The sequence below is a fragment of the Fundulus heteroclitus genome, chromosome 14 (assembly GCF_011125445.2).
Source record: "Fundulus heteroclitus isolate FHET01 chromosome 14, MU-UCD_Fhet_4.1, whole genome shotgun sequence".
NCBI classification, from domain to species: Eukaryota; Metazoa; Chordata; class Actinopteri; order Cyprinodontiformes; family Fundulidae; genus Fundulus; species Fundulus heteroclitus.
Window position 1 is genome coordinate 19,765,331 of NC_046374.1, and position 24,671 is coordinate 19,790,001.

General features: G+C 42.4%; 1 protein-coding gene across 10 annotated transcripts in view; it reads left to right on the forward strand.

Annotated features, from left to right (window-relative positions):
- Positions 1 to 210: 210 nt before the first annotated feature.
- LOC105937284 (multiple PDZ domain protein) overlaps positions 211 to 24,671 on the forward strand; it is a 76,955-nt gene continuing 52,494 nt past the window's right edge. For 9 of the 10 annotated variants that reach the window (XM_036146502.1, XM_036146504.1, XM_036146506.1 and 6 more), the window contains exons 1-11: positions 212 to 393; positions 6,058 to 6,118; positions 8,419 to 8,585; positions 14,165 to 14,323; positions 14,536 to 14,675; positions 15,399 to 15,612; positions 15,702 to 15,824; positions 15,915 to 16,109; positions 19,719 to 19,821; positions 21,056 to 21,144; positions 21,721 to 21,955. In XM_036146502.1, coding sequence (XP_036002395.1) covers positions 6,103 to 6,118; positions 8,419 to 8,585; positions 14,165 to 14,323; positions 14,536 to 14,675; positions 15,399 to 15,612; positions 15,702 to 15,824; positions 15,915 to 16,109; positions 19,719 to 19,821; positions 21,056 to 21,144; positions 21,721 to 21,955 — 1,441 coding nt within the window. In that variant the 5' untranslated portion in view covers positions 212 to 393; positions 6,058 to 6,102. Of the gene's footprint in view, positions 394 to 6,057; positions 6,119 to 8,418; positions 8,586 to 14,164; positions 14,324 to 14,535; positions 14,676 to 15,398; positions 15,613 to 15,701; positions 15,825 to 15,914; positions 16,110 to 19,718; positions 19,822 to 21,055; positions 21,145 to 21,720; positions 21,956 to 24,671 lie in introns of all 10 variants that reach the window. The other variant, XM_036146503.1, reaches the window with a different exon arrangement.

The window sequence follows — 24,671 nt, forward strand, 5'->3', positions numbered from 1 at the left end:
TATTCTTGTCCAGAAAGAGTAGGAAAACTCTGCATAACGGAGCAAACTGCATTATTCCTTAATAAACAGATTATACGGTGAGTGTAAAAATATATATGCCAGTATAGGTGAGTTTGTTGTACTGCGGTTGCTAGGCAGCCATGTCCGGCTGGCGTGTTTTTGCCCCCCCTCCTCCTCCTGTGGGGTGTGAGGAGGGCAGCCAGCAAGCGGCGCCTTTTCCGCCCCAGCCGAACATGTCCGCGGAGAGGATCCAGTTACTCTACGCCCCCGTCTCTCTCTCTCTAAGCCCCGGTCAGTGCGGCCGCCGCTAGCCGCAGGACGACACGGGAAACTACAAGGGGGGAAGAGGACAGGAAAAAAAGAAAACACACACACACACAGCTCCACACTCATGTAAGTGAATCTTTGTGGGACAGTTTTTTTTATATCGCGTCCTCTTTAATTGTTGTTTTGAGCTACAAAAAACAAACAAACGTGTCGCGCCATGTTCGTCGCCGTGTTCGCTAATTAGAGAGAGAAATAATGGGACGCCTGTTGCTGCCGGGGAGGGTCGGTGTAGGCGAGTTTAAACCGGATTTAAACGTCTGTGTTTTTTTTTTTTTACACACTATGCCGACTATAGCCGCTGTTCTGTTCTCCCCAAACTCCCGCACTTATCAAAGTTCTGCTCGGAAAGCCTGTTGCTTTTTTCCCTCCCCACTCCACACTCCACGGAGAGATGGGGAGGAAGGAGCCGGAGCAAAGCAGCCTCGGCTCGGCGGCAGGAGGTGGAGGAAGAGGAGGAGGAGAAGAAGAAGAAGAAGAAGAAGGAGGAGGAGTTGAGGCAAAGCGGATTGACCCAGGCGAGGGAGGGCTGTTTTCAAACATAATAGCAAAACATTGGCGGGGTTTACAAGCAAACTTAAATCAGAAACCGATACTTTTTTCCCCTCAGCCTTGTTCTAAAAAAAAACAAAAACAACAACAACAACAAAAAAAGTGAGGTGTTCGCGGTTTAAAGTAAGACGCTTTGTCAGACCTTGGGGGTGAATCATCGCTTCTGTCGCGGCAGCTCTGCCTGCATTAAAGTGTCAACCCTTTTTCGTTTCTGCACTGCTGTGAACTCACGGGCCGTGAGGTCAGAGGTCAGAAACTGTGGCCAAAGAAACAGGCTGCAGTGAACGCATCACCTGCTTTTGAGTCCACCTCTGACCAATCTCCTTCTGCTTGTGGTGCCGTCTCTGAGTCATGCCTTAGACAAAGCCCTGCTCTTTAAGTCCGTTACGACACGCGGCGGTATTCTCACTCCTCAGACCTTCCTGCATTTTGTCACCCTGCAGCCGAAAACTGTGGCTGTGAGGTGGGAAGACGCCGTAAAACACTTCAAAAACGCACCACCAGACGGAATCTGAAACGTGTGGCGTGCATTTGCTGTCAGCCCACTTTTACTCGGATATTCTTGGATGGCGCCATTATTTAGAGGTGCTAGCACATGGGAGCTCTGGAGGAGCTGCAGAGTTACGTCGCTAAGGTGGGGGAACCTCTTTGACTGTTAAGTCACAAGTTCACCGAATCTGGCCTTTAGGGACGAGGAGAGCAACAAGTAGCTGCTTTTGCTAGTGTTGCGATCAGGGTGCGAAATTAACACTCGTCAGACGCCAAATGCGAGTCAGTTTTCTGTTTGGCAAGTAAATTTCAGAGGGCTAGCTGCCACACAGCGAGTAAATGTTTTCACCAAATAAGCCATCAGTCATCATTAGGGCGGATGCTTCTTTATGTTCCTCTGCTTTCAGCCCGTACGACAACAAACGGGCACGTACACAGGCACGCGCACGTGACGCGAGAACTACAGCAACTACGTCATGTCCGTTCGCTAGCAACTAGCGATTAGCCCGGGCTAATGACCTAGCGGGATTATGTGGAGATATTTAGCCGGGGTCAGCCAGAATTAACATATAGGCCAGTGAAAAACACGCTTGGCCGGTTGATTCTTACATCTACCGGGCAACTTGGCCGGTGAATCAGGAAGTTGATTTCGGACACTGATGGTGATTCTTACGACCGGTCTTGGTTTTGATCCTAGTCTCGTCTCTGTCCGCATCCTTTGGACAGTTTCTCGTGTTAGGTATCAAATGAGGCTACAGGCTGTTGTTATTCTCTGCATGTAACCCCCTGTTTTTTTTTTTTTTTTTTCACTTTGACAAAACTGATCTTTTAGATTTTCTTTAAAGGTTTTGTAGCAACAGCTACATTAGTCTCGTCTAGGTCTCGGTCCCGGTCTCGCTTCCCTCAAAGTCTCGGTCCGGTCACGGTCTCTGTATAGGTGGTCTTGACTGCAACGCTACGGCTTCCAGTTTGCGACCAGCCATATAAGAGACGCAGCAACAGTGCGGAAGAAGGGGCTGTGGTCAGATGAGATAAAAAAAAATTTAATTTACATGTAAACCCAGGGTATACAAACCTTGCCGCCCGTCAGGCTTTATGGGCCCAACCGCCAGGCTAAGCGTCGTTATTTATTTTAAATGTGGGTTTTTTTATACAATAGAAACAGTGATACAAATGATGGTATATAGTACGGTTGTCGAAAATAATCAGTGCTTCAATATGATCAATACTAAAAAATTAATTATTCAACGATACAGATTTGAATAATCTATATAGCCTGAACTATTCGCAGTCCTTACCACCGCAGCGCACACAGACACTCCCGTATCCTCTCTGCAGCCGCACACGCACGCCTGGCCCAAAGTCTGCTAACATGCGGAGAACAGCCAGAAGAAAACAGAGACACGATAAACACAGAAACATTGTTGGGAGAAACTTTCCCTGGCAGGCAGATAGGAAAATTAAAATGCTGAACTGTGCTACATGCAAGCTAGCATTAGCATTGGGATGCGAAAAGGCTGCGTCACAGCACGCAACTCTCCGCTCTGACACATCATGTCCGATCTGACAGGGTCATATGAATATTTGCCGATGAAGTGCTTTATTTATCGTTATACATGTATAATATATTGTATGTACATTGTATGTATACAATGTACATACAATGACATTTCAATGGAATTTCGTAGATCAGATGGAGGGTTAGCCTGAGTCGCTGCGACTGAGCACACCACCACTAATGGCCGACCTGACCAGCATGTCTTTGGTGGTAGGGGAAACAAGAGCGCCCGGAGAAAACCTCCAGCAGAACCGGGCTCAGTATGAACGGTCATCTGCCTCGACCGACTGAGGGTTACAGAAGACAGAGCAGAGACACAACAAGACGGACAAAAAAGCACAGAAGCAAACATTGATCCAGTAATCTGTTCTACATTAGATGGTAATAGCGGTTGATCTGTCTTTTCTAGATGATGTCACAGCTAACAGAACGCCAGACCAGGTGTACCTACTATGAAGAAAAAAGAGAGAGAGCAAAAAGTTAAAATTTGAAATGACAACAGTCATTTCAATGTAATGCAATGCATTGACAGTAAGTGTGGGAAATGTATGACTTTACCACAACAAGAAATGTAGGAATTTGGCAACCCTGACTATAAAGTCTGCGGACAGTCCGAGACTCGGCGCACGGCTTCCCCTCTGGCTAAGATCCCTGTGCTCTTCAGTGGGGCCTTTTTCAGATGTTTAAGTCCGTTGTATTGTAGGTCGCACAGGAGTTTCAGCCTTTCAGTACAACAGCTTTGTAAACAGTGTATGGATTCCGTCACGAGAGGAGGAGCAACACGACTCTGTTTAGGAAATTCCTTCCACAGTTAGCAGCCAGCTAGCAGAGCAGCCGGCAGAGACTTGGGAGACTCTCCAGTAGAAAATATCACGGCACAGCTTATAGATCGGAAATGGGTTAAGTTGGAATGGAATTTTCAGATTCGTAAAATATGTTGGTTTCGGAACCTGATACAGATACTGGATCATATCGGCCCCATCCCTACTTTGTAGAGCCTCCTTTTGCGGCTGTTACAGCTACACAGTGGCTTTCAATAAGTCCACTGGGATTTGTGTCCATTACTCAAGGAAAATCTCCTTCAGCTTCTTCGTGTTGGATTGATTATGGTTGTGAACAGCGACCTTCAAGACCAACCACAGATTCTCAATTGGATTTGGGTCTGGACTTGGGCTAGGCCATTCCAACGTACTTAAATGTTTCCCCATAAACACACCAGGGTGTTGCTTTAGCGTTATGCTTCTGGTCATTGTGCTGCTGGAAGGTGAACCTCCATCCTAATCTCAAATTAGAGGCAGACTGTTACAGGTTTTGCTAAAAAATATCTCTGTATTTACTGCGATAGACTGGCGACCTGTCCAGGTTTTTCAGCTCCTGGACAGTTTCTAAGTCCCTGGAGCTGAAAAACATCCCCAGAGCATTACGCTGCCAACACCGTGTTTTACTGTGGGGATGGTGTTCTTGGAGTGATGGGATGTGTTGGGTTTGAGCCAGACTTAGCGTCTTCCTTGATGGCTGAAAAGTTCAATTTCAGTCTCCTCTGGCCAGAGCGCCTTCCTTCATACATTTGGGGAGTCACCCGCGTGCCTTTTGGCAAACTCAATGAGTGCCTTCTTATTTTCATCACCATGTAATAGCGTTTTTCCGACCGCTCTTCGATAAAGCCCAGCTCTGTCGAGTGTACTGCTTATTGTGGTCCTACAGACTCTACTGTGGAAATCTGCCGACCTGGCCCCGTTTGTGAGTTCTGGTGGGCGGCCCTCTCTTGGCAAGTTTGTTGTGGAACCATGTGCTTTCCATTTGGAGATGATAGATTCGATTGTGTTCTGGGGGAACATCAAATATTCTAAGTATGTTTTTATAACCCCACCCTGACTTGTATGTCTCAACAACTTTGTCCCTGACTTGTTTGGACAGCTCCTTGGTCTTACACAGGACGACTTTATATCACTTAACTATGTGACTTTTAAGGGTAATTGGTTGCACCAGAACCTTTTTGTGGGGCATAGAATATGCACACACCAGTTTTCTATTTTGTGCAGATCCATCACATACAATAAGATTAAAAAAACATTTAACTTACAAATTGGAATGTAACAAAACAGATAGAAAGCCAAGGGGGTGAATACTTTTGCAAGACAGTGTAATTCCTTAAAACACTTGTAAGCTGTGATAGCAGAAACAAAGTCATTCTGCCAAATAAGTGGGGACTGAATAAAAATGCATGCCACACTTTTCAGATTCCTAAGTCATAAATGAAGTAGAAAACTAAAGCGTGCTTCATTTTCAGCGGAAAGTCTATCACAGTGATGGTCTACAAGGTAAAAATGAACGAAATACGCCGAGGAAACGCTTTAGGGGTACTAACATGCTCAAAAGGCATTCTGGATGGAGCCACAAAACAATAAAACATCTGAGGAGGCTTTCCAGGACAAGCATATGAAGTCCCGACCAGATTCGTTCTGTTCCTTTCAGTTCATTTCACTCGAGGAACCCCGAGTTAAAGCCGCCGTCTGTGACCTTAAACGTTCCACCGTGACGTTTTTAAGACAGCACAAGGCCTCTGTCCCGGAGTGCATTTGCAAAATGTCACCCGGCTCTCAACGTTGCTTTAAGGTTTGCTATCCTCCCAAAAAAAAAAAAAAACGAGGGAGAAAAGCAAGAAACCGGAGGCTGAAGTCATTATATAAGACGGGTGTTACCCGGGTTTCAAAATAACTGATAAAGCCGCTAGCCTTCGCGAGACGGACGACGATACGAACGTTCTGTTCTGAACATGGGAACGGAACGAGACGTCTGATGGGATCAGGCGGACCTTTCCACATTTTAAACCCCTTTTGTCTCACCGAGGTGCAGGAGAACATAAATTAGCTGGCTTTCAATCAGCTCTACGAGGATTAGCCCAACAAAAAACGGATGACTACTACAGCGGAGGTGCGCTCCTCTTCAGACGTAGAGGAGTAGGATGCTCCAGAGGAAAAGCTCTTTCCGCTTTTTTTTTAAGTGTGTCGCTGTTCCATTCATATGTTATGAGAAGTGCAAATCTGTGCTCCGTTGGTATTTTTGTTTATGTTAAGGTGCAGCTAAAGTAGCAGAAGTGCGTGACCTAACTTAACGTCTTGCTCATTTTCCAGGCCTTGGGAAAGGAGAAGACTTCATGATCACCTGGTGATTTCAAAATGATTGAAACAGTCGGTAAGTTTCTCCTTTTTTATTTTTTATTTTAATTCACAGTTCAACCAGATCCGCAAGATGTGTACGTTGAAGCAGTAAATGAGTAGATTAGACTTGACGCATGCTTTTACAGCTCGACCCGAGTCTTCATTTTTCCAGCCGTGCGCGTTTCGCTGAATCATTTAGGTTTGCGTGTTTCTGTGCTGCACGTTCGACTCCTGCTGGGATTCTCTGGAAGCCGCGTAAGAGGCTCTGGATGCGGTTCAAGGCACGGGGATGAAACTGCCGGCGTCGCCATCTCTCATAACATTGCGGAAAATGCAATTATTTGTGTGTCCTTTGAAAGATTTATTTGTCACGCAGGAAGGCAAATGGGTGCTGCCAGCTTCCCTTCCTTAAAAAGCCGACGCGCGGCCCAGTTTTCAGGACAGCTTTGGAAACTGGCGTTTCAGCTCGTTTGAACTAAAGCCAGCGTTTACCATTATTTATTCAGCGGCTCAAACATCGTTTAGGTTTATACCAAAGGGAGATAACTTTTCCTTTAACTGGTTTGGCCAACAAATCATATTTTCTTCAGGCCTCCAACCACACCAAAGTAAAACTCTCAAAAATAGTTTGTTTCCGGTAGATGACTGTATGGTTATTAATTCTTAGTAATTGACCATATCGACATGTAACAAAAGACTTTTTATCACTGCTCCTGGTGTTTGAAACATGAGCGGACCATACAGAAAGACTCTCCATTTCTGGTTCCTGAATCCACTTTAAGTACCGAAAAATCAAAGTTTTGTCAAGGAACCTTAAACAAGTGCTTTAAAACACATCTTATGCGTTCGTTCCCTCCCAGCGGAATGCATCATAAATCAGCACACATTGTTTTTTTCCCCCCTGTGCTTGATCGCGCCGTAGTTCATTGGCTAATTCTCTCTATGGCAAGCCCGGCAGTCAACCTTGTTACGTACTGAAGAAGACACAAAGTGAGCTGTGTGTTGCAAATCAACCCAAAGGAAACATTTGGACAGTGGGAAAAACCATGAAAAGAAACGTCCCCCGCTCATTCTGCCGCTCAGTAACAGAGGCTGGAGTTTAGTCAGTTCCTTTGAAGCCACAGGTGGTAGATTACATTCTGACATTTGCAAAAAAAAAAAAAAAAAAACGAGATCTGAAATAGCTGGGGCTCTACCAAACAGCAATCGGTGCTTTTCTAATATTTTGAACATGCTTCAGCACCACCCTGCGTGCTTTATTGTTCAGAAACAACTGAACGCAGAGAGCGGCTACGTGTCACGGGCTGGCGGGACTCTTCATTATCCACGTCGAGGTAAAAGACGATGAAAACGCCACGGTTACGAGCTCTGAGCCCGCGGCGGACAAAAGCTAAATCTGCCGAAGCTCGAGTGTTATGGCCCTATTTGCAATCTTTGTTGCAACAACAAAGCTTCTCAGTGGAAAAAAAGGAGCTGCGGACCATTGTGCGTGCCCTGCTAGGTGTTAGTCACAGTTGGCCGGCTGCAGAAATTGCTTTATTTTTCCTCGGAAAAGGCGCCACCGGCCGGCCCTTTCCTCGCTAACAAGCCGCTCCGGAGTTGCTTGACTCGTGGAGCTTATGTGTGGGGTCCAGCAGGCCTCTCTTATCTCTCCGTCCCGATAGCCATTCTTTGCTCCCAGGCATGGCCACCGTTGACCCTGACAGCAAGAAAAGGAAGCGGGGCTCCTCCGTAAGCAAGCAGAGCGTTAAAAGATTGAGTTTTTTTTGCTTTTTGTGCAAAACCTGTGGCGGCACGATTTCGATACGGCAAGCTCTGTTAAGCGCCCGTCAGCCTTAGCTAAGCCTAGTTTGTGGTTATACACTGCAAAAACGTAAAATAAGTAAAATGTTCTTAAAGTTAGAGTATTTTTACCCCTAAAATAAGGTAATTAGACATCCTGCACTTGAAATAAGATGATTGAGATGAATTGGTTATTAAGTGCAAAAATCTTATTCCATTGGCAAATCATCTTATTTACCTTCTCAAATCAAGGACAAATACACTCATTTTAAGAACATTATAATTATTTCTAGTTCTCTTTTTGCAGTGTACGGCTCTATCCATTCATTCCCGTGGGTTTGAAGCATAAATCGATGTTAGAAATGTACAAGTTACAGTGAAGAAAATGATGAAAAGCTGTTTTGCAAAGCGTAATGCTAAAGAATGATAAAACAACTTCCCTCCCAGCCTTTTTCTAATAAAGAACCGTCTCTCCCACGCCTGTTTCTCCCCCTGCCTCCCCTCTCCTGCGCTCCGGCCGGCTCTGTCACTGAAATATGCGACGGCTCGCAGATACGCAGCGTGCCTTGCAGGCGGTGGAGCGTCTCCAGGCCAAACTGAAGGAGCGGGGGGAGGTGCCCACCGAGGAGAAGCTCAGCCTGCTCAGATCGGTGCTTCAAAGTCCGCTCTTCCACCAGATCCTGGCCTTGCAAAAGTCCGTCCAGCATCTCAGAGACCAGGTTTGACACAACCCCCTGTAACACCATCTCTCACCTTGTCCTTCTTCTTCTTCTTTTTTTCCCCCCCACCACTGGAGTTGTTAACTACAACAATGGAATACTCACTCATTGTTGTTTACGTTACTGTAGCATAAGAGCAATTCTTGCTTTTCTAAGATGCGAAGAATGCAACATCAGCACCCGCCGCTTGGGTGTTGAAGCGTTTTGAGACATTAGCCTTTTTTTTGGACATGTTTGATGAAAAAACACTCCTCATCCTGCTTTGCACAAGCATTTTGTTGTTTATAATGGTGCAATCAGAAACTTTATTGTCATTCGGTGCATAATTGGGGAGTGGAAAGAAAAGGATACATGTTTTTTGAAGATTTTCTTTTAGAAATAAAAATCAGAAAACCGCGCCCTGCCGAGTCCGTCCTTTGTACAACGGGCTTTTGCTGCAATCACAGCTGCAAGTCTCTTAGTCTCTGCCATCCTCTACCAGCTCTGCACATCCAGAGACTGAATTTCCTCCTATTCTTCTTTGCCAAATAGCTCAGCCTCGGCCAGATTGGATAGAGAGCGCCTGCAACTAGCCGGCGCAGGTGGAGTCTTGCACCAGATTCTCCTTTGGATTTAGGTCTGAACTTTGACTGGGCCATTTTAATAAGCGAAGAGAGATCAAAGCCTTTCCATTGCAACTGTCCAGCCCAGTATATCGAAGCCTCCGGCAGGGTTTCTCTCAGGACTGCTCTGTGTGGGTCTTCCTGTGAACTCTGACAGGCTTCCCTGTCCCTGCTGCAGAATGTTCACTGTGCTCCCTGTATGGTTTGTTGAAAATGGTACAAATGCATTCTTGTTTCAACAGTGATTCTATATATTTACTGAAATTACAAATATACGCATATGGAGCGTATTTATTAAGTAGTTGTCTTTCGAAGCCATGAAAGCCGTGTGTGGAGAGCAGGACTAATAGTTGTGTTGTCAACAGATTTTCCCACCTGAGCTGTGGGTCTCTGCAGTTCCTCCAGTGTAACAAAGGACCTGTTGGATTTCTCTGTGATTAATGCTTTTCTTGCTTGGCCTGTCATTTTTTTTTTATTTTAATTTTTTTATGGACCACCATCCCTTAAGTTGCAGTGGTGCCGTACTCTTTCCATTTAGTATAGTAGATCAAACCCTGCTCTGTGAGATGTTCAAAGCTTTGTGAATTGTTTTCTTACCTAACCCTGGTTTCGTCTCCATAACTGTACACCTGATCTGATCTGAGTCGAGCTTAATTGATCTAGGTGACTTTTAAAGCCAGTTCGTTGCACATGATTTTTTTTTTTAAGGGCCGTCGATCTTGGCTGAATTAATAAAATACATAAAATCTTGTGGTTTAATGTGAAAAATAAAGGAAAATTAATGTTTTTGCAAGGCACTCTAGTATCTGAACTCATCACTAGAATGTGAAAGGATTTACCCACAATGTACAGAATTTCTGCCATTTCTCAAAATCAATTATTAGGAATGCTATTTAAGCTTGTTTAACTACCTTTAATTAATGGTAATTAACGCTCTTAATGCAATCCCTATTAACCTTTAACTACCAATTAATAGGTTATGCAATTTTATACGAATGATGCACAAGGTAAGCAAAGTGCAACATTCTTTACATCTGTAAAAATGCCATAATATTACAGTGAAAACAATGAATAAAAATCTCTGAGCTTAAAGAAGGAACCGCTGACTAAAGTGTGGACATGGCTGCTATAAGTTGAGAAAATCAAAAATCATGTTGAGAGACTGCGGAGGGGTGGAGCCGGGACTCGATGGTCCCTGTGGGGGAGTTTCAGAGAGACAGTCATCACCGCAACAGGAGATCACTCAGACATTACTGTCCAAGTTGCCAAATGGAATCTGTTCTTTGTTTAAAACCGAAAAAAAAAAAAAAAGTCAACTAATTTTTTTCTTTTAAAGAACACCCTCGGGACTCTCTAAAGCGTGAGAATGTATTCGATGAAACTGATACTACACTGATTGGCTCCTTGCTGAGGTGTTCAGTCTCTCACATTTCCAGCAGTGAAGTGTGGTGGAAGCAGTATCTCGTTGGGGGGATGGGACAAATGAAGCTAGGCTAGCAGAAACACGTCATATCCTTAGATTGGGTCCACACACATTCACGTGTCCTAGATACAGTGCGTCTCTACCCAACTAATCATCTCTGATAGGACTCGATGACTGATGTCCTACTGACATTTTTAAACTCTCCTCTTTTGCACAACCTCTCTAGATCGACCGGGTTGCCTTTCACACTTTGTACCTTCCTCTCACCCCACATATCTTCTGGAGAATTTGGGTCTGCTGGTTTGTGTTTGCTGAACTGTTGTTGTTTTTTGTGTTAATCTAGCTGTTTGGGTCCTTGTCCTGCTGAGAGACCCAATAAAGACCCGTTTTCTGTTTGTTGACAAAGGCCAGCGCCATGGCTGCTCCGCCATACATACATGTGGGCATGAGGCACTTTTCGACATATTTGTCCTTTAACAGCAGACCCACCTGCAGTGATAAAGCTAAAGAACAGCTCAATCTTACTGTCATCTGACCAACAAGCCGCGGTAACATGTTGTCAACCCCCCAACTTTAGGTCTGTCACGTTGTGTGACCTACAGTCAGTCGCTGCTTGTGCTGCAGATCTCTTAACAGTGAGATATGGAGATTGTTTTTTTTTTTTCATCTCTAAGCAAGCTGCTCAAAGTTGTGTCCTTATCCAGCCTTTGCTATCACAGCTCTTTTTAAATACTGATTTGTAAAAACGTCCATGTACAGTATAGTATTTATTATATACATTTTTTGTCTTTACTGGATTGACATGTTCTCTCGTCTTTCCTGTTTTGAAGACCAGCTGGCAGAAATTTGCCTCTGCCTCTATATTTATGCATCAGAAAAAAAAGGAAGTCATGGATTGCTAAGTAAGAGTTACAGACCTCGCTGACAGTGGGGAAATTCAGATTAATAAAGCACTCTGGCTCCGATATGTCTAAGAACATCCCTTAAATTGGACATTTCTTTGACTATTCTGTATAATCTGACCTAATCTGTGTATTCTGATTCAATTTGACTTTGGCAAATGCCTTAAGATGACATGTTTTATGAATTGGCGCTAGATAAATAAAATTTAATTGAATTGAATTGAACTTTTTTGGGTATAATACCAGGAAGTAATGAACACACTGAAGAAACATTTAGTAATTTTTTTTTTCTGTTCTCAGTCTTTAGTTAAAGTGTATATCTTTGATAAATGATATGAGAGATGTTCATTTAAAACATGTGATTCAGGTTTTGCCATAGAGAAACAACAAAGAGTTGGAATCATTTCTTCATCCATGTTCTGCCCTGATTTTCACCTCCCGTATCGCCGCCGTCCTCACAGCAAACCTCTCTGACTCTGTTTCTGCCTCGCGCCGAGTCGTTTTCTCTCCCCTCTGCCTCAAGCCCTCGAGTGTTTTCTGCGGCCAAATCGACGTCTGGGTTCACGCAGGCCAGATTTGAAATGCCTACATGAGCAGAGACGGTTGGTACAAGTGGGGGAAACTCATTTTTTGTTCTTCTCAAGATGATTTTTTTTCCTGCTGAGAGGGGATTTCAGTGGACCTAAAGAGCTCTTAAGTGAGAGCGCAAAAAGGAACAGGGAAAGTATTTGAAAAGCAGGAGAAAATATGCGAGCTATGCAGTGGGAGGCACTGGGATGAGAGAGACCCCCCCCACACACACACACACACAAACACACACACACACACACTCCCCAGACATAATTTTGATCATAAGGTGCCTTGTGGCAGTATTTTTTTTTTTATATTTGTTATTTTGCCTTGGCGATTGGAGCTTCGCTCTTCATCATAGATCCCTTCCAGATCTAAAACTGGACCGCTTTTTTTTGGAGTTCCACCGAGGCTGAAGGGACATATTTTAATAAAAGACTTAAATCCGCGGCTGTGTCTTACATCTTCATATCAGATTCTAACCCGACCCGCGCTTGTTTGGCTCCCTAAAGCAGAGACAATTTAGAGAGAGGCATGTTGTGTTTTGTTCTGAGAGGAGAGCCAGACACAAAGGCGCTCAGTTTGTCTTCTGGCTTCTGCTAGTTAGGCCTTGCTCGCGCCACGTCGCCATGGTGACGGGGCCCCGGCTCCTCGATAAGAAAGAGGCCTGCCCTGCCGCCGCAGCCGCCGCCGCGGCTGCTATGTGAAGTGGGGCAGAAACAATTTCTTAAATGTGCAAGAACCAAACTGGAACTTTAATCCTCTTAGCCAGGCCCCGGCTAACAGAGCTCACGCATGAGGACAGCAACTTAGCCGCGTGCTACACTAACTTATAGCAGCCCGCAGGGTTGGGTTTGCAGCACTGATGCGTCCTGTTAAGTGGATTTCTGTTGCTGAGGACTAATCTGGAGCTTTATTTATTAGGGACATCATAAACAAATTCCAGATGCAAATTTAGGATAGTTTTAGGTCGTGTCCTCTTGGATGTAATTAAAAGCCTTTAGACTAATAAAATCAGCATACTGCCGTCTCACTTGTGCAGCTCATCTGCCACACAGCCAAACGTTGCCGGCGTAATTAAAACGCGTTATGGAATCCATACGGCCTCCCTCCCCTTCCCTGCCACCGTAGAAATATTGTATTTGGAGCCGAGTCATTGTTGGAACATCGGCTAAGAGCCATTATCTCCTCGGGGATTAGACGGCCGCAGATCCAGCTAATCGTGGTGGGATAACAAGCTATCCACTGTCCCAGTGGTTTTAGGCAGCCCACATTCAGAGGCTTATTTTCTAAAATTAAACTCTTTAAATGTTTACGTTCACAGCAGCACTGAGCCGCGTTGTTTTCCTGTTAGACTTGCACTTTGTCTTTTATTGTCTTAGCTTCCCCCGTCTTGAACATTTGAGCTGGGCTGGAAGTATTTAAAGTGAGACAATACAACATTACAGCTTTTAAAAAAAATGAGGGTTTCCTCATAATATGATCTGATTGTTTTGTGTCATTTTATGGAGGATTATTTTTATTTTATATACATAAAGTGCCTTGCAAAAAGAATTCATACGCCTTGAACTTTTTTTTTTGCTGCTTTAGATCGACAAATCTCAGTGTGTGGGATTTTATGTGGTAGACAAACACAAAGCAGTACATAAGCATGAAGTGGGAGAAAGGAATACATTCCCAATAAAATACTTTGCACTAATATTTTATTTTTGCATTAATATTTATTGACTGTCCATGTACAATTTTAAAACCAAAATTTTTAAAACCAAAACTTTTAAAATTTTATATTTTATTGACTGTCCATGTACAATTTTAAAACCAAATGTTGCTGCTTTTATTTATTTCTTCACTGCATGTGCCCTCTTATTTACTTTTATCTGAATGTTATGTTGTCTGTGTACTTAGTCTGGTAAATATGTCTTGTCTTCACCGTGGGACAGTGAGAAACGTAATTTCGATCTCTTTGTATGTCTGGAGCATATGAAGAAATTGACAATAAAGTTGATTGATTGATTGACTTTAAAGTTTTTGGCTGTAACATGACAAAATGTGAAGAAGCAATCCATTCATTTATCTTTCCAGGGAAGTTTAACACCATCAAGAAGTGGAAGTGACCTAAACGATCACATCATCAAAGCCAACGGCAGCCATGCTTCCTACTCAGACGTCCCAGCTACTTCACATATCAATGGCAAAACGTCACTGGAAGAATATGAGCGTATCATCCACGCTATGGCTCAGGTAGAATCACCTGAAGGGGAGACGACTAAAATGCCATATCTTCACCATTTGTCGATTTCACGTCGGTCATCTGAAATCTTTTCCACATCCCGCGCAAAATACATTTTATTTATTTTACTACTATTTTTACATGCAAAAAGAAAGAAAATCAGCCTAGAAGATTCTGAGTGGTAATGTTGAAATTACGTACGTTTGTGTTTGTATGTCAAAAGGGTCGCTACGTGACACACGTGGAGCTGCAGAAACCAGAGTCTGGGGGCCTCGGCTTCAGCGTGGTGGGACTAAAGAGCGAGAACCGCGGAGAGCTGGGAATCTTTATTCAAGAAATTCAACCAGGAAGTGTTGCCCACTGGTAAACATGACAGCGTTTAAATACTTCCATTTACACTTTCCAAATGAACACAGTTTTGTCAGATGTTGAGGGAATTACATAGTAACAATAATACCTTTTGAACAGACGTCATCGATCCCATTTTATTTAACTTCTGACCGCCCATCCGTTTCTTTGTACCTCCATCCATCTGTCCGTTTCTCCACACATCTGTTTGTGCATCCATGTCCCCATTCATCCTGATTTGAGAACTGGAAATCTCAAAGTGTGGGAAAAAAAAATCTGTAATGACATGAAACATATGTTTTAGAGACCCACCCTACTGCAGCCAAATGTTTACTATCAATGCTGGAAGTTTACACCGGAGGTTTTGAACATTTGTGGAGACTGAGAGAAAGGCAAGGAAACCTACGGTAAACTTAGTTATGTTTAGGTATTAAGTCAGTGGGCTTAATACCTAAACCTAATTTATTACCTGCAATTTATCCCCTCTCCTGAGGGCTAACCCTAACAGTGGATGAGAAACCTAAACTTAAGCTCAGTGGGTTTAATACGACTTCATTAACTTCCTGTTGGGACCAACTTCCGGCGATTTCGTTACACTTCCGTTGTACAGCATTGATTGTAATAATGGAGGCGCCTTGCTGCAGCAGTACGGTACTCTGGCAATTTTATAGAAAAGATGTAATAGGCTACGTAACACAACTTTCCACATTATATCCTGATGTCTTTTGCTTCCAAAAGTGACGGGAAGCTAAAGGAAGCGGACCAGATCCTCGCTATAAACGGTACGCCTCTGGATCACACTGTCACCCACCAACAAGCCATCAGCATCCTGCAGAGTGCTTCAGAGGAGGTGCAGCTCACCGTGGCCAGAGGGCCGATACCTCAGCTGACCAGTCCGGCGGTGTCCCGCACGCCCTCCGCTGCTAGCACCTTGTCAGCCCACTCCAGCAAGGTAGAAAAAGAAGATCAGAACATCTTTAAAATGTTACTATCTTATGGCAGTTAAGTCAATTTCAGTGTCTTTGATTATTTTTCTCCCAGTGGCAGCATGTGGAGACAATTGAGTTAGTAAATGATGGCACTGGTCTTGGCTTTGGTATTGTTGGAGGCAAAACTACTGGGGTTATCGTCAAAACCATACTTCCTGGAGGGATTGCAGATCAGGTAATTGCACTCGTATATCTCATTTTGAGTTTAGGATCTTTCAGAGTTTGTATTGTTAATATTATCAAAACATTTTTTTTTTGATCACAGGATGGACGCTTACGAAGTGGGGATCACATCTTGCGAATCGGAGATACCGACCTGTTCGGGATGGGCAGCGAGCAGGTGGCCCAGGTCCTCAGGCAATGTGGCAACAGGGTGAAGCTGGTTGTTACCAGGGGTCCGGTGGAGGAGACCCCGTCTGCCGTCATGTCAGTGGTGCTGCCCACTGTCGCCGAGCAACAGGTAAATGAGACTGTTTCACTGAAACATGGAAATGCAGCAGGAGACTCTCTTATCTATTGAGGGTCCCGTGTATATCATGCATATCTTTGTGACGCCAGTGTGCGTACTCATTCCTTGCTGGTTTCTTCTTGCTGGACGTGTCTACTTCTAGTGTTTAAGTATCCAGTGAGCTTCGATTTCAGCTGTTCATTGTAGCTCCACTGCTTTCACTGTATACTTTGAAAATGGCTGAGAGTTGCAAGAAGCGAACTGTCTAACGAGTATAAGAGAAGAAGAAGAAGGCCTCAAGAAAGAAATAAGACCAGAGTGTATTTTGGAGATTCTTTCACGCATGGAGGAAGAGTAGGTAGGGTGGTCTCACGCATGCACAGTTCTTAAAAAAATAACGAAATGGGGTGGATGGATGGACACTTTAGAGACAGCAAACTTATCAGCTTTCAGTGTGTGTAAAATGAGAGAAAGCCTAGATAAATATGCAGATCGGATACATATATAGAGAGCCAAAGTTAGCTTTTTCTTTTCTTTTTCTTTCAGGCGTAGTTCATGGTTTGCAAATCATCAAATTATATTTTAGTTTTACCCAGTCTGCTCATAGTGGTCCTGGTATTAACATTGTCGTTCTTTTCTGGACTTTCTTAGATAAAAACTTTAGTGTTTCTTCTCGCTCCTCTGCCAATCAGTGAAAAGCAGTGTGTTTACTCAAAACTCTGCTCAAGTCCAATCGGCTTGATCCGGCTCTTGAGCAGGGCCGGAGAAACCCTGGCTGGCCCCAACAAAAGCTGCTCCTGAAACACTTGCAAGTGGGCGGAGCCTAGTGGTGCGTGGCCGACCGCGTTGGTTGAACTGGGGCTAAAGTGACTTGATAGAAAAATTGTTCACTAGACCTTTAACGCACAATACATAGTGTAAAGTTTTTCATTTTTAGTAATATCAGAGCTTCTCTATGTCTTGCATCCTCAAATAACTATATATACATTGCTTAAAATTTAATTTTTTTAAATGAAATAATTTACAAACAATTATAGTGTGTAAAACATGTTAGAATAAAAAAAAAAGTTATATTATTGTGTAAAAAACACACCAGTATCTACATAATTAGCTAAGTCAATGCCCATCCACAAAATACACATAATAACACCCCCCCCCCCCCAAAAGCACAAAAGCAGTGGTTTACAGCAGGTTAGACTCAGGTTCACAGATTATATTCATTATTGTTCAGTAATTATAGAGTCTAAATCCTTGTAACTCCACCAGCTGATGTGCCGCACAGACACCCAGACAGCATTGAGTTGCAGTGGAACCACTTCTCAGTAATCTGTAGTTCTTTCTTCCAATCCGTGGTATGCTATTTTAAGGCATTAATTTAAACAGATCCCCACTGCCAGACAGTGAAAAAATACAAGTGAAAGTCTTTTACTTTCAAGAAAGTTAAAGGAACAATAAGTTAGAAATTTACTGCAAAATGAAAGTAAATCATACTAATTTGTCACCCAGGGTGGAAGTAACATTCCCTGTAAACAATCGGTCCTCTCCATCAATAATGTCTTAGTCAAGTTTTTCTCCTGTCAAACCTAGAGGTGTGGTCTGAAATGACTTTGGTGCAGTGTGTAGCCCGTGTTTACTTCCTGGTTCCTGAGCCAATCAAATGAGAGTTCCCAGGGTTCTCAAAATAGAGTGCAGCACTTGGCATTTTATCTTGTCAAAAGAGCAGCAGCCTGCTAACATGCAAGCCAGCAAGAGAAGCAGATGAGAAATAGAACAAAATACAACATTATATACAGTACCCATACTGTGACTGTAAAAATTCATTGTGGATTCTATCTACAACGATTCATTTTCCAGAAACAATACATCTAGAAAACAGTTAGAGTCGGGCAGAATAAAAGTATTAATTTAGCTAAAAATAAATATATAGTATATAAATAACTGTTTCATAAAATTTGATGGGTCCAATATATATAAATATTTACCTCTGGTAATGATGCCAACGTCGACAGGAAAGGATTCTGCACCAGTAGGAATTGTAGGTTGAAGACATTTGAGACGTAGCTCAGGCGTTGCCAGGTCGTAGTAGCTCCATGATAGTGCTGAGGAATGACTTCTTCTCAGAAATACATTTCTCAGATTCAAGCCGGACCAAAAAAGAAGCAAAACGAGGGTGAATATCGTTCAAGCTTTTGAATGTTAGTGCCTTAACAAAGCAAAGGGGCTCAAAAGCCATCTGGAGGTTGCCCCTTTCCTTCTGGACAGGTAAGTTAAATGTTTGCTAATGCTAACCAAAGGACCTGGCAACCAGCTCGCAAACAGTACAACTGAGAGTTGGAAAGGGAGTGGACGACCGTGAGTGCATCATCTACTGGCCGGCAGGAGTTAAACCTGTTTTGGTCTCCTTTAATTAGTGCAAAACCAATAAGTAGGGGACTATTCAGCCCTCATTTATAGAAGTATATAATTAGAGTGTCACTTCCTTGTTTGACAACTCAATAATAGACCAGCTAAGTGTTAATATCCTTAATGGAAGCATTGACCTTTGACTGAGTAACACAGTTATTTAATCCTATTAAAATAGCTTATCATTAGCAAGCAACTCTGCTACCATTTGCCTGTTAATTTGCTGATGAGTCATAAAATGTTATCACTGAATAAATAATTATTTAAAACAAACATGGATGTCATGCATGCAATACATATGTTAACAGTTTAAACATAGATCTGGTACATGCAGATGTACTGAGCAGTAACCGGTAGCTATATTTTTTTGTTTTTCTGGTAGATTTGCAAAGTGTTTTCTCTTGTGATCATCTATAGCTGCAGGATAGGTTGCTATAGGTTCATAGTTTTTTTTGCTCTAATGGTCATCTTCAGTCTGGCTTCACTATAACCAGTGTTATTATAAACCACATTAGCCACCGGTATCTTTACAACTAGACGGAGAAATAATAGAGATGGGGATGCACTGGTTTGTTTTGTTACTTTACTATTTCTTAGCTGACTGAACCATCAGATCATTTACTTTTTCCTGCATTGATTTGTGCAGCAGCGGAACGGAGGGGAAGTGCATCTTAATGGGGGAGATCCGACCGACAGAAGGCCGTCATTGTCTGTGAAGCTGATATTGAAACTGATACTTTTAGCTTATGTTGTCCTGGGGGATTTACTGCAGTAATTTTGCCAACCCTTTTTAAGGTGCCCTCCAACATCAGGGTGGTAGCATCAACTTGTTGCTTTAGAATTACTGATAGCGCAGCAAGCATGTGGCATTGTTAAGTTTTTTTCATCTTTTCATCAGCCTTACAGCGAAAGTTCCTCTGATCAATGCTTTGGTATTTGTCCTGTTTGTCCAGATTTAAACCCTGATACATCTTTATATAAACACATGAAAATAATTACATACACCAGGAAGTTACATCAACTATAAGAAAAACACTGTAACGCCATATTATTCTGCAATGCTTCAAACTGCAGTTCTAGTATGTCCATTCTGTGCTGCCATTATAACACAAAAACAAGTCAATTTCAGTTTTCATTACATTATATTAACAGCAACGGTTTTAAATGAAATAACATATTTGATAATCTCGTTTTTGTTGATCTTTTTTTTTTTTAAAGGGCAGAGAGGAAGAGGAGGTTGAAGCATTTGATGTGAGCCTAACGAAGAACGCACAGGGACTGGGTATCACTATTGCTGGCTATGTTGGAGATAAGACTTCAGGTGAGATATCAAAACATATCCATGTGGGGTATGTACGTTACTCAGAAAAAAAAAAAAGAAAACAAACTGCTGCATAAATGAATAAATAATGTAGTTAGAAAATTTGAGAGAGCGAAATCCGTGGCTGCAAGTGGACTCACAACAGCTCCTCTGAGACGCTGCTGCTTCATCTGTGCGGACGTAGTTTTTAATATTGGTGTGATTCCCTTTATCAGCTGGGGGAAAACTCGCAGGAGCTTCAGGGAAAATATGATCAGAAAGACTAAACGAGGAACATTTCTGGAAGGTGCCAGAAATGTTCCTATAAACATTGCCTGGAATATTTCTTCCCCAAGCTGAAGGAATTTAGATTTAAAAAAAAAACAAAAAACTTTCCTGATAGATTAGTCACTAATGATGCTAAATATTTTCTCGGACTGCGGATGGGCTCATGTAATTCAGTTTTGTCCATGCTAACATGTCGGGGGAACTGGTTTTAGTTTAGTCTTACCATTATCCTGGTTTTCTTATCTTTCTCACTTGGTTCAGTCCAAGAGATGAGATGGGCATTATGTATGCAGACCATCTAAAGATTTACTATAAGAGACGCGCCGATCCGAATCTTTCTCTCATGCAAGTGCAGGAACGATAGGCATCGTGCAAAAACTCAAAGTCAAGATTACAGCAAGGTGAGCTAGAGTCAGTGCGGAGGGAATAAAAAAAAAACAGGTGTACAACAAGCAACCTGACAACCACAGATAGAAACGGAGGTATAAATACAGAGGAGGGTGATTATGAGACCGGAGCCCAAGTGGGCCTGATAACACGCTGGAAACAGCTGAGATGGGGAAAAGATGCTGACGCAATTAAGGGAACTAATAAAAGTGTACGGTTGGGAAAAAAATCTGAACGGAAAGCAAAAAGACGCAAAAAACAAATGAGTACAAAAGCCTTTCAACTTGAGTTATGTATAGCAACCCTCAGTTAAATTCCTCTGCATCCTTTCCCGATGTTCAAAAGTGTATATCAGCCACAAGTAATTAGGACAGAGTATCTGCTGGAATGTAACATTAAAACGGTTTACATGAGAGATATACAAGATCAAAGATCTGCTTCTGTGCTTTACTAAATATCCCTTTCAAGCGCCGCTGATTTGTGTTTGCTCTCTAGTCTGAGAACAGCAGATAAACCCCGACGTAAAGTGTAAATACTTAAGTATCACCCTCTGATTTTACAACGTGTTCTGACTCCCCAGAGCCCTCTGGCATCTTTGTTAAGAGCATAACAAAAGACAGCGCCGTGGATCAGGATGGCCGCGTTCATGTTGGAGACCAGATAATCGCTGTGAGTACCTCGATTGTTCCCCTCGGAGGGATTGCTGCTTTTACTGTTTTCATTTGGTGTGGGCTTAAAATATGCAGCGAAGGGTTTCAGGTTGTGTTTTGTGTTACAGTTATCGCATTTACGCACTCGGTGGAGGGAAGTTATGAGATGCATAATTTTGAATAATTCACAGTTAACAGATAGCAGCAGTTTTTTTTTTGTTTTTTTTTTTGGAACCATGAATATAATGAAGTGTTTAATTAGCATACTGAGAAAATATGTTTTTAATATTCTTGCTGGGGATTTTTTTTTTATGGTGCATTGTTTACATAATGTTCAGACTGATTCCCCTTGTTTTATTCTGCTTGGTGAGAGTCTTATAATTACTTAAATTACTTTAAGTTATTACCCATTTGAGAAGGTTGGAATTGAAGCAGAGAGCTGGGAAGACTCGGTGGGTTTCCTGCATCGCCTCTGGTGTTTACAAACTCTTAAATTAATTTCATCTCCTTCAAGCAAGAACGCATCCCCCCCCATAAAATCTTCTCTGGCCCCCCTTTTAATATCTGGGTTTATCCAAATGATCGCCCCCTGCAGGTGGACGGCGTAAACATCCAGGGATACACCAATCAACAGGCGGTGGAGTTGCTCAGACACACTGGCCAGACGGTCCACCTTAAGCTGATCCGGCGGGACTTCAGGGCCGAAGAGGAGGAGCCCCCCACCGTGACCCCTATCGTCTCCGTCTTGTCCCCTTCTGCCACCATCCCCACCACCGCCACCGTCATGAAGGAGCTGGAGTTGGAGAGGATGGCCGAGCTGCCCGCTCAAGGTAAGAAGAAATAAATTAAGAAAAAGAACCCATTTTTCAGCTAACCCTACTCTTGGAAGGTGTTATTTTATGTGTAGAAATTCATCCAAAAACAATTTTTTTCCCTTGTTTTTTATGCGGCATAAGACTTAGGATGCTATTTTGTTACAGCTAGAAACATAGGAAATTTTTTTTTTTGCCACAGTAAATTCATTTAATTTTCATGTCAATTTTCAGAATGATAAACATGTAAATACCTCAGCCAAACGTATAGCATCTCTTTCTCTAGCACTGTGTCTAAAGCTTTCTGTTGCAACGTTTTACTCGTGTGATAATAAAAAGCACTTGCATGTTGCCAACGAATCAAACAGACAAAGCAATTAATGAGCGCCGTTAAATTTGTAAAGGGATTCCAATCTCTCTCAGCAAATGTCTGGAAAAAAGGTCTTTGACAGCCTGTCTTCGAGTGCTCTGTGACAGAATAGATTCCGTTTTTTTTTTTGGTTCTTTTAATAATACTTTTTCAATTATAACTATATAATATTATCCAATAATAACCAATTATTATTGGATAATACTGTTTTCTTTGCAAAGTACCCCCTTCCGGTGAAACTGCAGCACCCTTTTACCAATAGGATATAACATTTTACAAGGTTACAGCACACAGAGACAGGGCCCCCTTTTCTCCTTTTGCAGTCTCTCTAGGCAAGGCAAGGCAAATTTATTTATATAGCACAATTCAGTACACAGACAATGCAAAGTGCTTTACATGATTAAAATATAGCAAATTAAAACAGAATAAAAGCAAGTAGGAGAAAGCAGTTTAGATCACCCAGTGTCCAGATTCTCTACTATCTTCTCTTCAGCTCACTACCCAGGTTTTCTATTGCAGTTGATTTTGTGAAAGATCCAGGGACAACCCAAATATTTTCAGTTTTCTGGTAGAGGCCATCAAATAGTTATTTAGGCCCTGTGTTCTTTAAAGGTCACCAGGTGTTTGGAGCAGAAACAGGGCCACGGTATCATACATCCTAAAGGAGCTTTGTTTCAGCCCACACCCACCAGGATTGTCCCAGTGCGCATTGAATCGAAGTGTTTATATTTGTGATAATGGGACAGAAAAGGGTTACTCCCGTAATGCCTCACAAAAAAATGTTGGTTTATAGATAGTATCCAAACCAGGGGTTTCCAAAGTGGGGCCTAGGGGCCATTTGGTCCACTGGACAGATTTTTTTCATGACCCCCAACTGCAATTCAAGAGTGATTTTGACGCGCCACAGGCGGTTGATGCTGGTGGAGACTTTTTATTTTTAATTCGGACAGAATTATTACAGACAAGTTGTGCTGTACCTAACATTTTCAACCGTAAGAAGATTTTAAAGTATCCGTCCTTTGATGATCGCACTTTTTACATTTGCTTTAATTTCATAGTAAAAAGAAGCACATCTATCCAGTGACTTTTACTCAGATGCAGACTTTGGTGCTCAACATTCTGCTTTTAATGAATCTATTAGAATAGTACAGATACTGCAAGCCTTTTTGAAAGAAAGACTGACCCAAATCCTGCTCTTTTTGCTCAGATTAGACACATTTTTTCCCCCAATTATTTTTCAGTCAACCACAAAAGAATTAGTAAACTGAATGACCATATTTTACCAGGGCAAATGTTCAAAACCCTCCTTACGTTTTGGATGATTGACATCCCTTTCCTACAGAAAATCTGACTAGTTTGTTTGATTTAAATATTTAACGCTCATATTATGTGGAGCAGGTAAAAAGAATATTTGAGCCCCAGAGTACTTTTGACTTGTAAATTGGCCCACATGCTGAAAAGTTTGGACATACCCGACACCCCCGAAGATTTTATTATAGTAAACACAAAATGCCTCCACTGGCTACGTTTTACATACTGTGAGTTTTTCCTCACCGCATCGTCTTCCTTGCTGTGTCTCCAGTAGATGTCCTTGTTCATTGTTTGCAGTTCATATTTGTTCTAAACTTTGTATTTATTGCTCTGACTAGAGATTAGGGTTAATTTAGGTGAGCCATTTGCTGACTTCTGAAGATCAGCACACATCTGCCTTACTTGAATGGATTTCTCTGTGTTTTTTCCTCATTTGGTAGACTGGCTAAAGAAAGTGGGCTTCTGTGCCATATTATATTCAGAGAAAAGGGAAAAAGGGAGTGCGGACTGCAATTTAGAAGCTCCTAAACACTTTAATGAACTTTAAAAATAAAAGGATTCATCAGAAGTCCTTGTGTTTGTTTAACCGACTTCCTTGTTCCCCTTTACTGAATATAATGAATGCAGATAAATCACATTTCTAAATCTGTGCAAATAAAGTAAGAAGCCTCTTTTACGGCAACTCTGAGCCATTCCCATTCTGTAGTCACACTCCAAACGAGCCGAAACAGCATCATACCATCAAAGTTACTCTCATTTTTAGATTCAACTCCTGTAACTGTTTTTGCCGACCAATCTGTCCAAGATAGTATTAATGTGCGCCGTTTTAGTTTTAAAGGCCTCTTCTATTACTGAGAGGTTTGACATTAATCATGACAGAGAGACAGTAAAGTGAAAGGTTTTTGTCTCCAGCGGGATTGACAGAGCCTCCGGGGTTTTACCGAAGCAAGAAGCCAGCTTGGATAAGTGGCTTAGTGTCAACAAGGATTGATAGAAATAGGATGTAATTAGATTTTGCGTGGGGAAATTGTTGCCCAAAAGCCCGAAGACAGA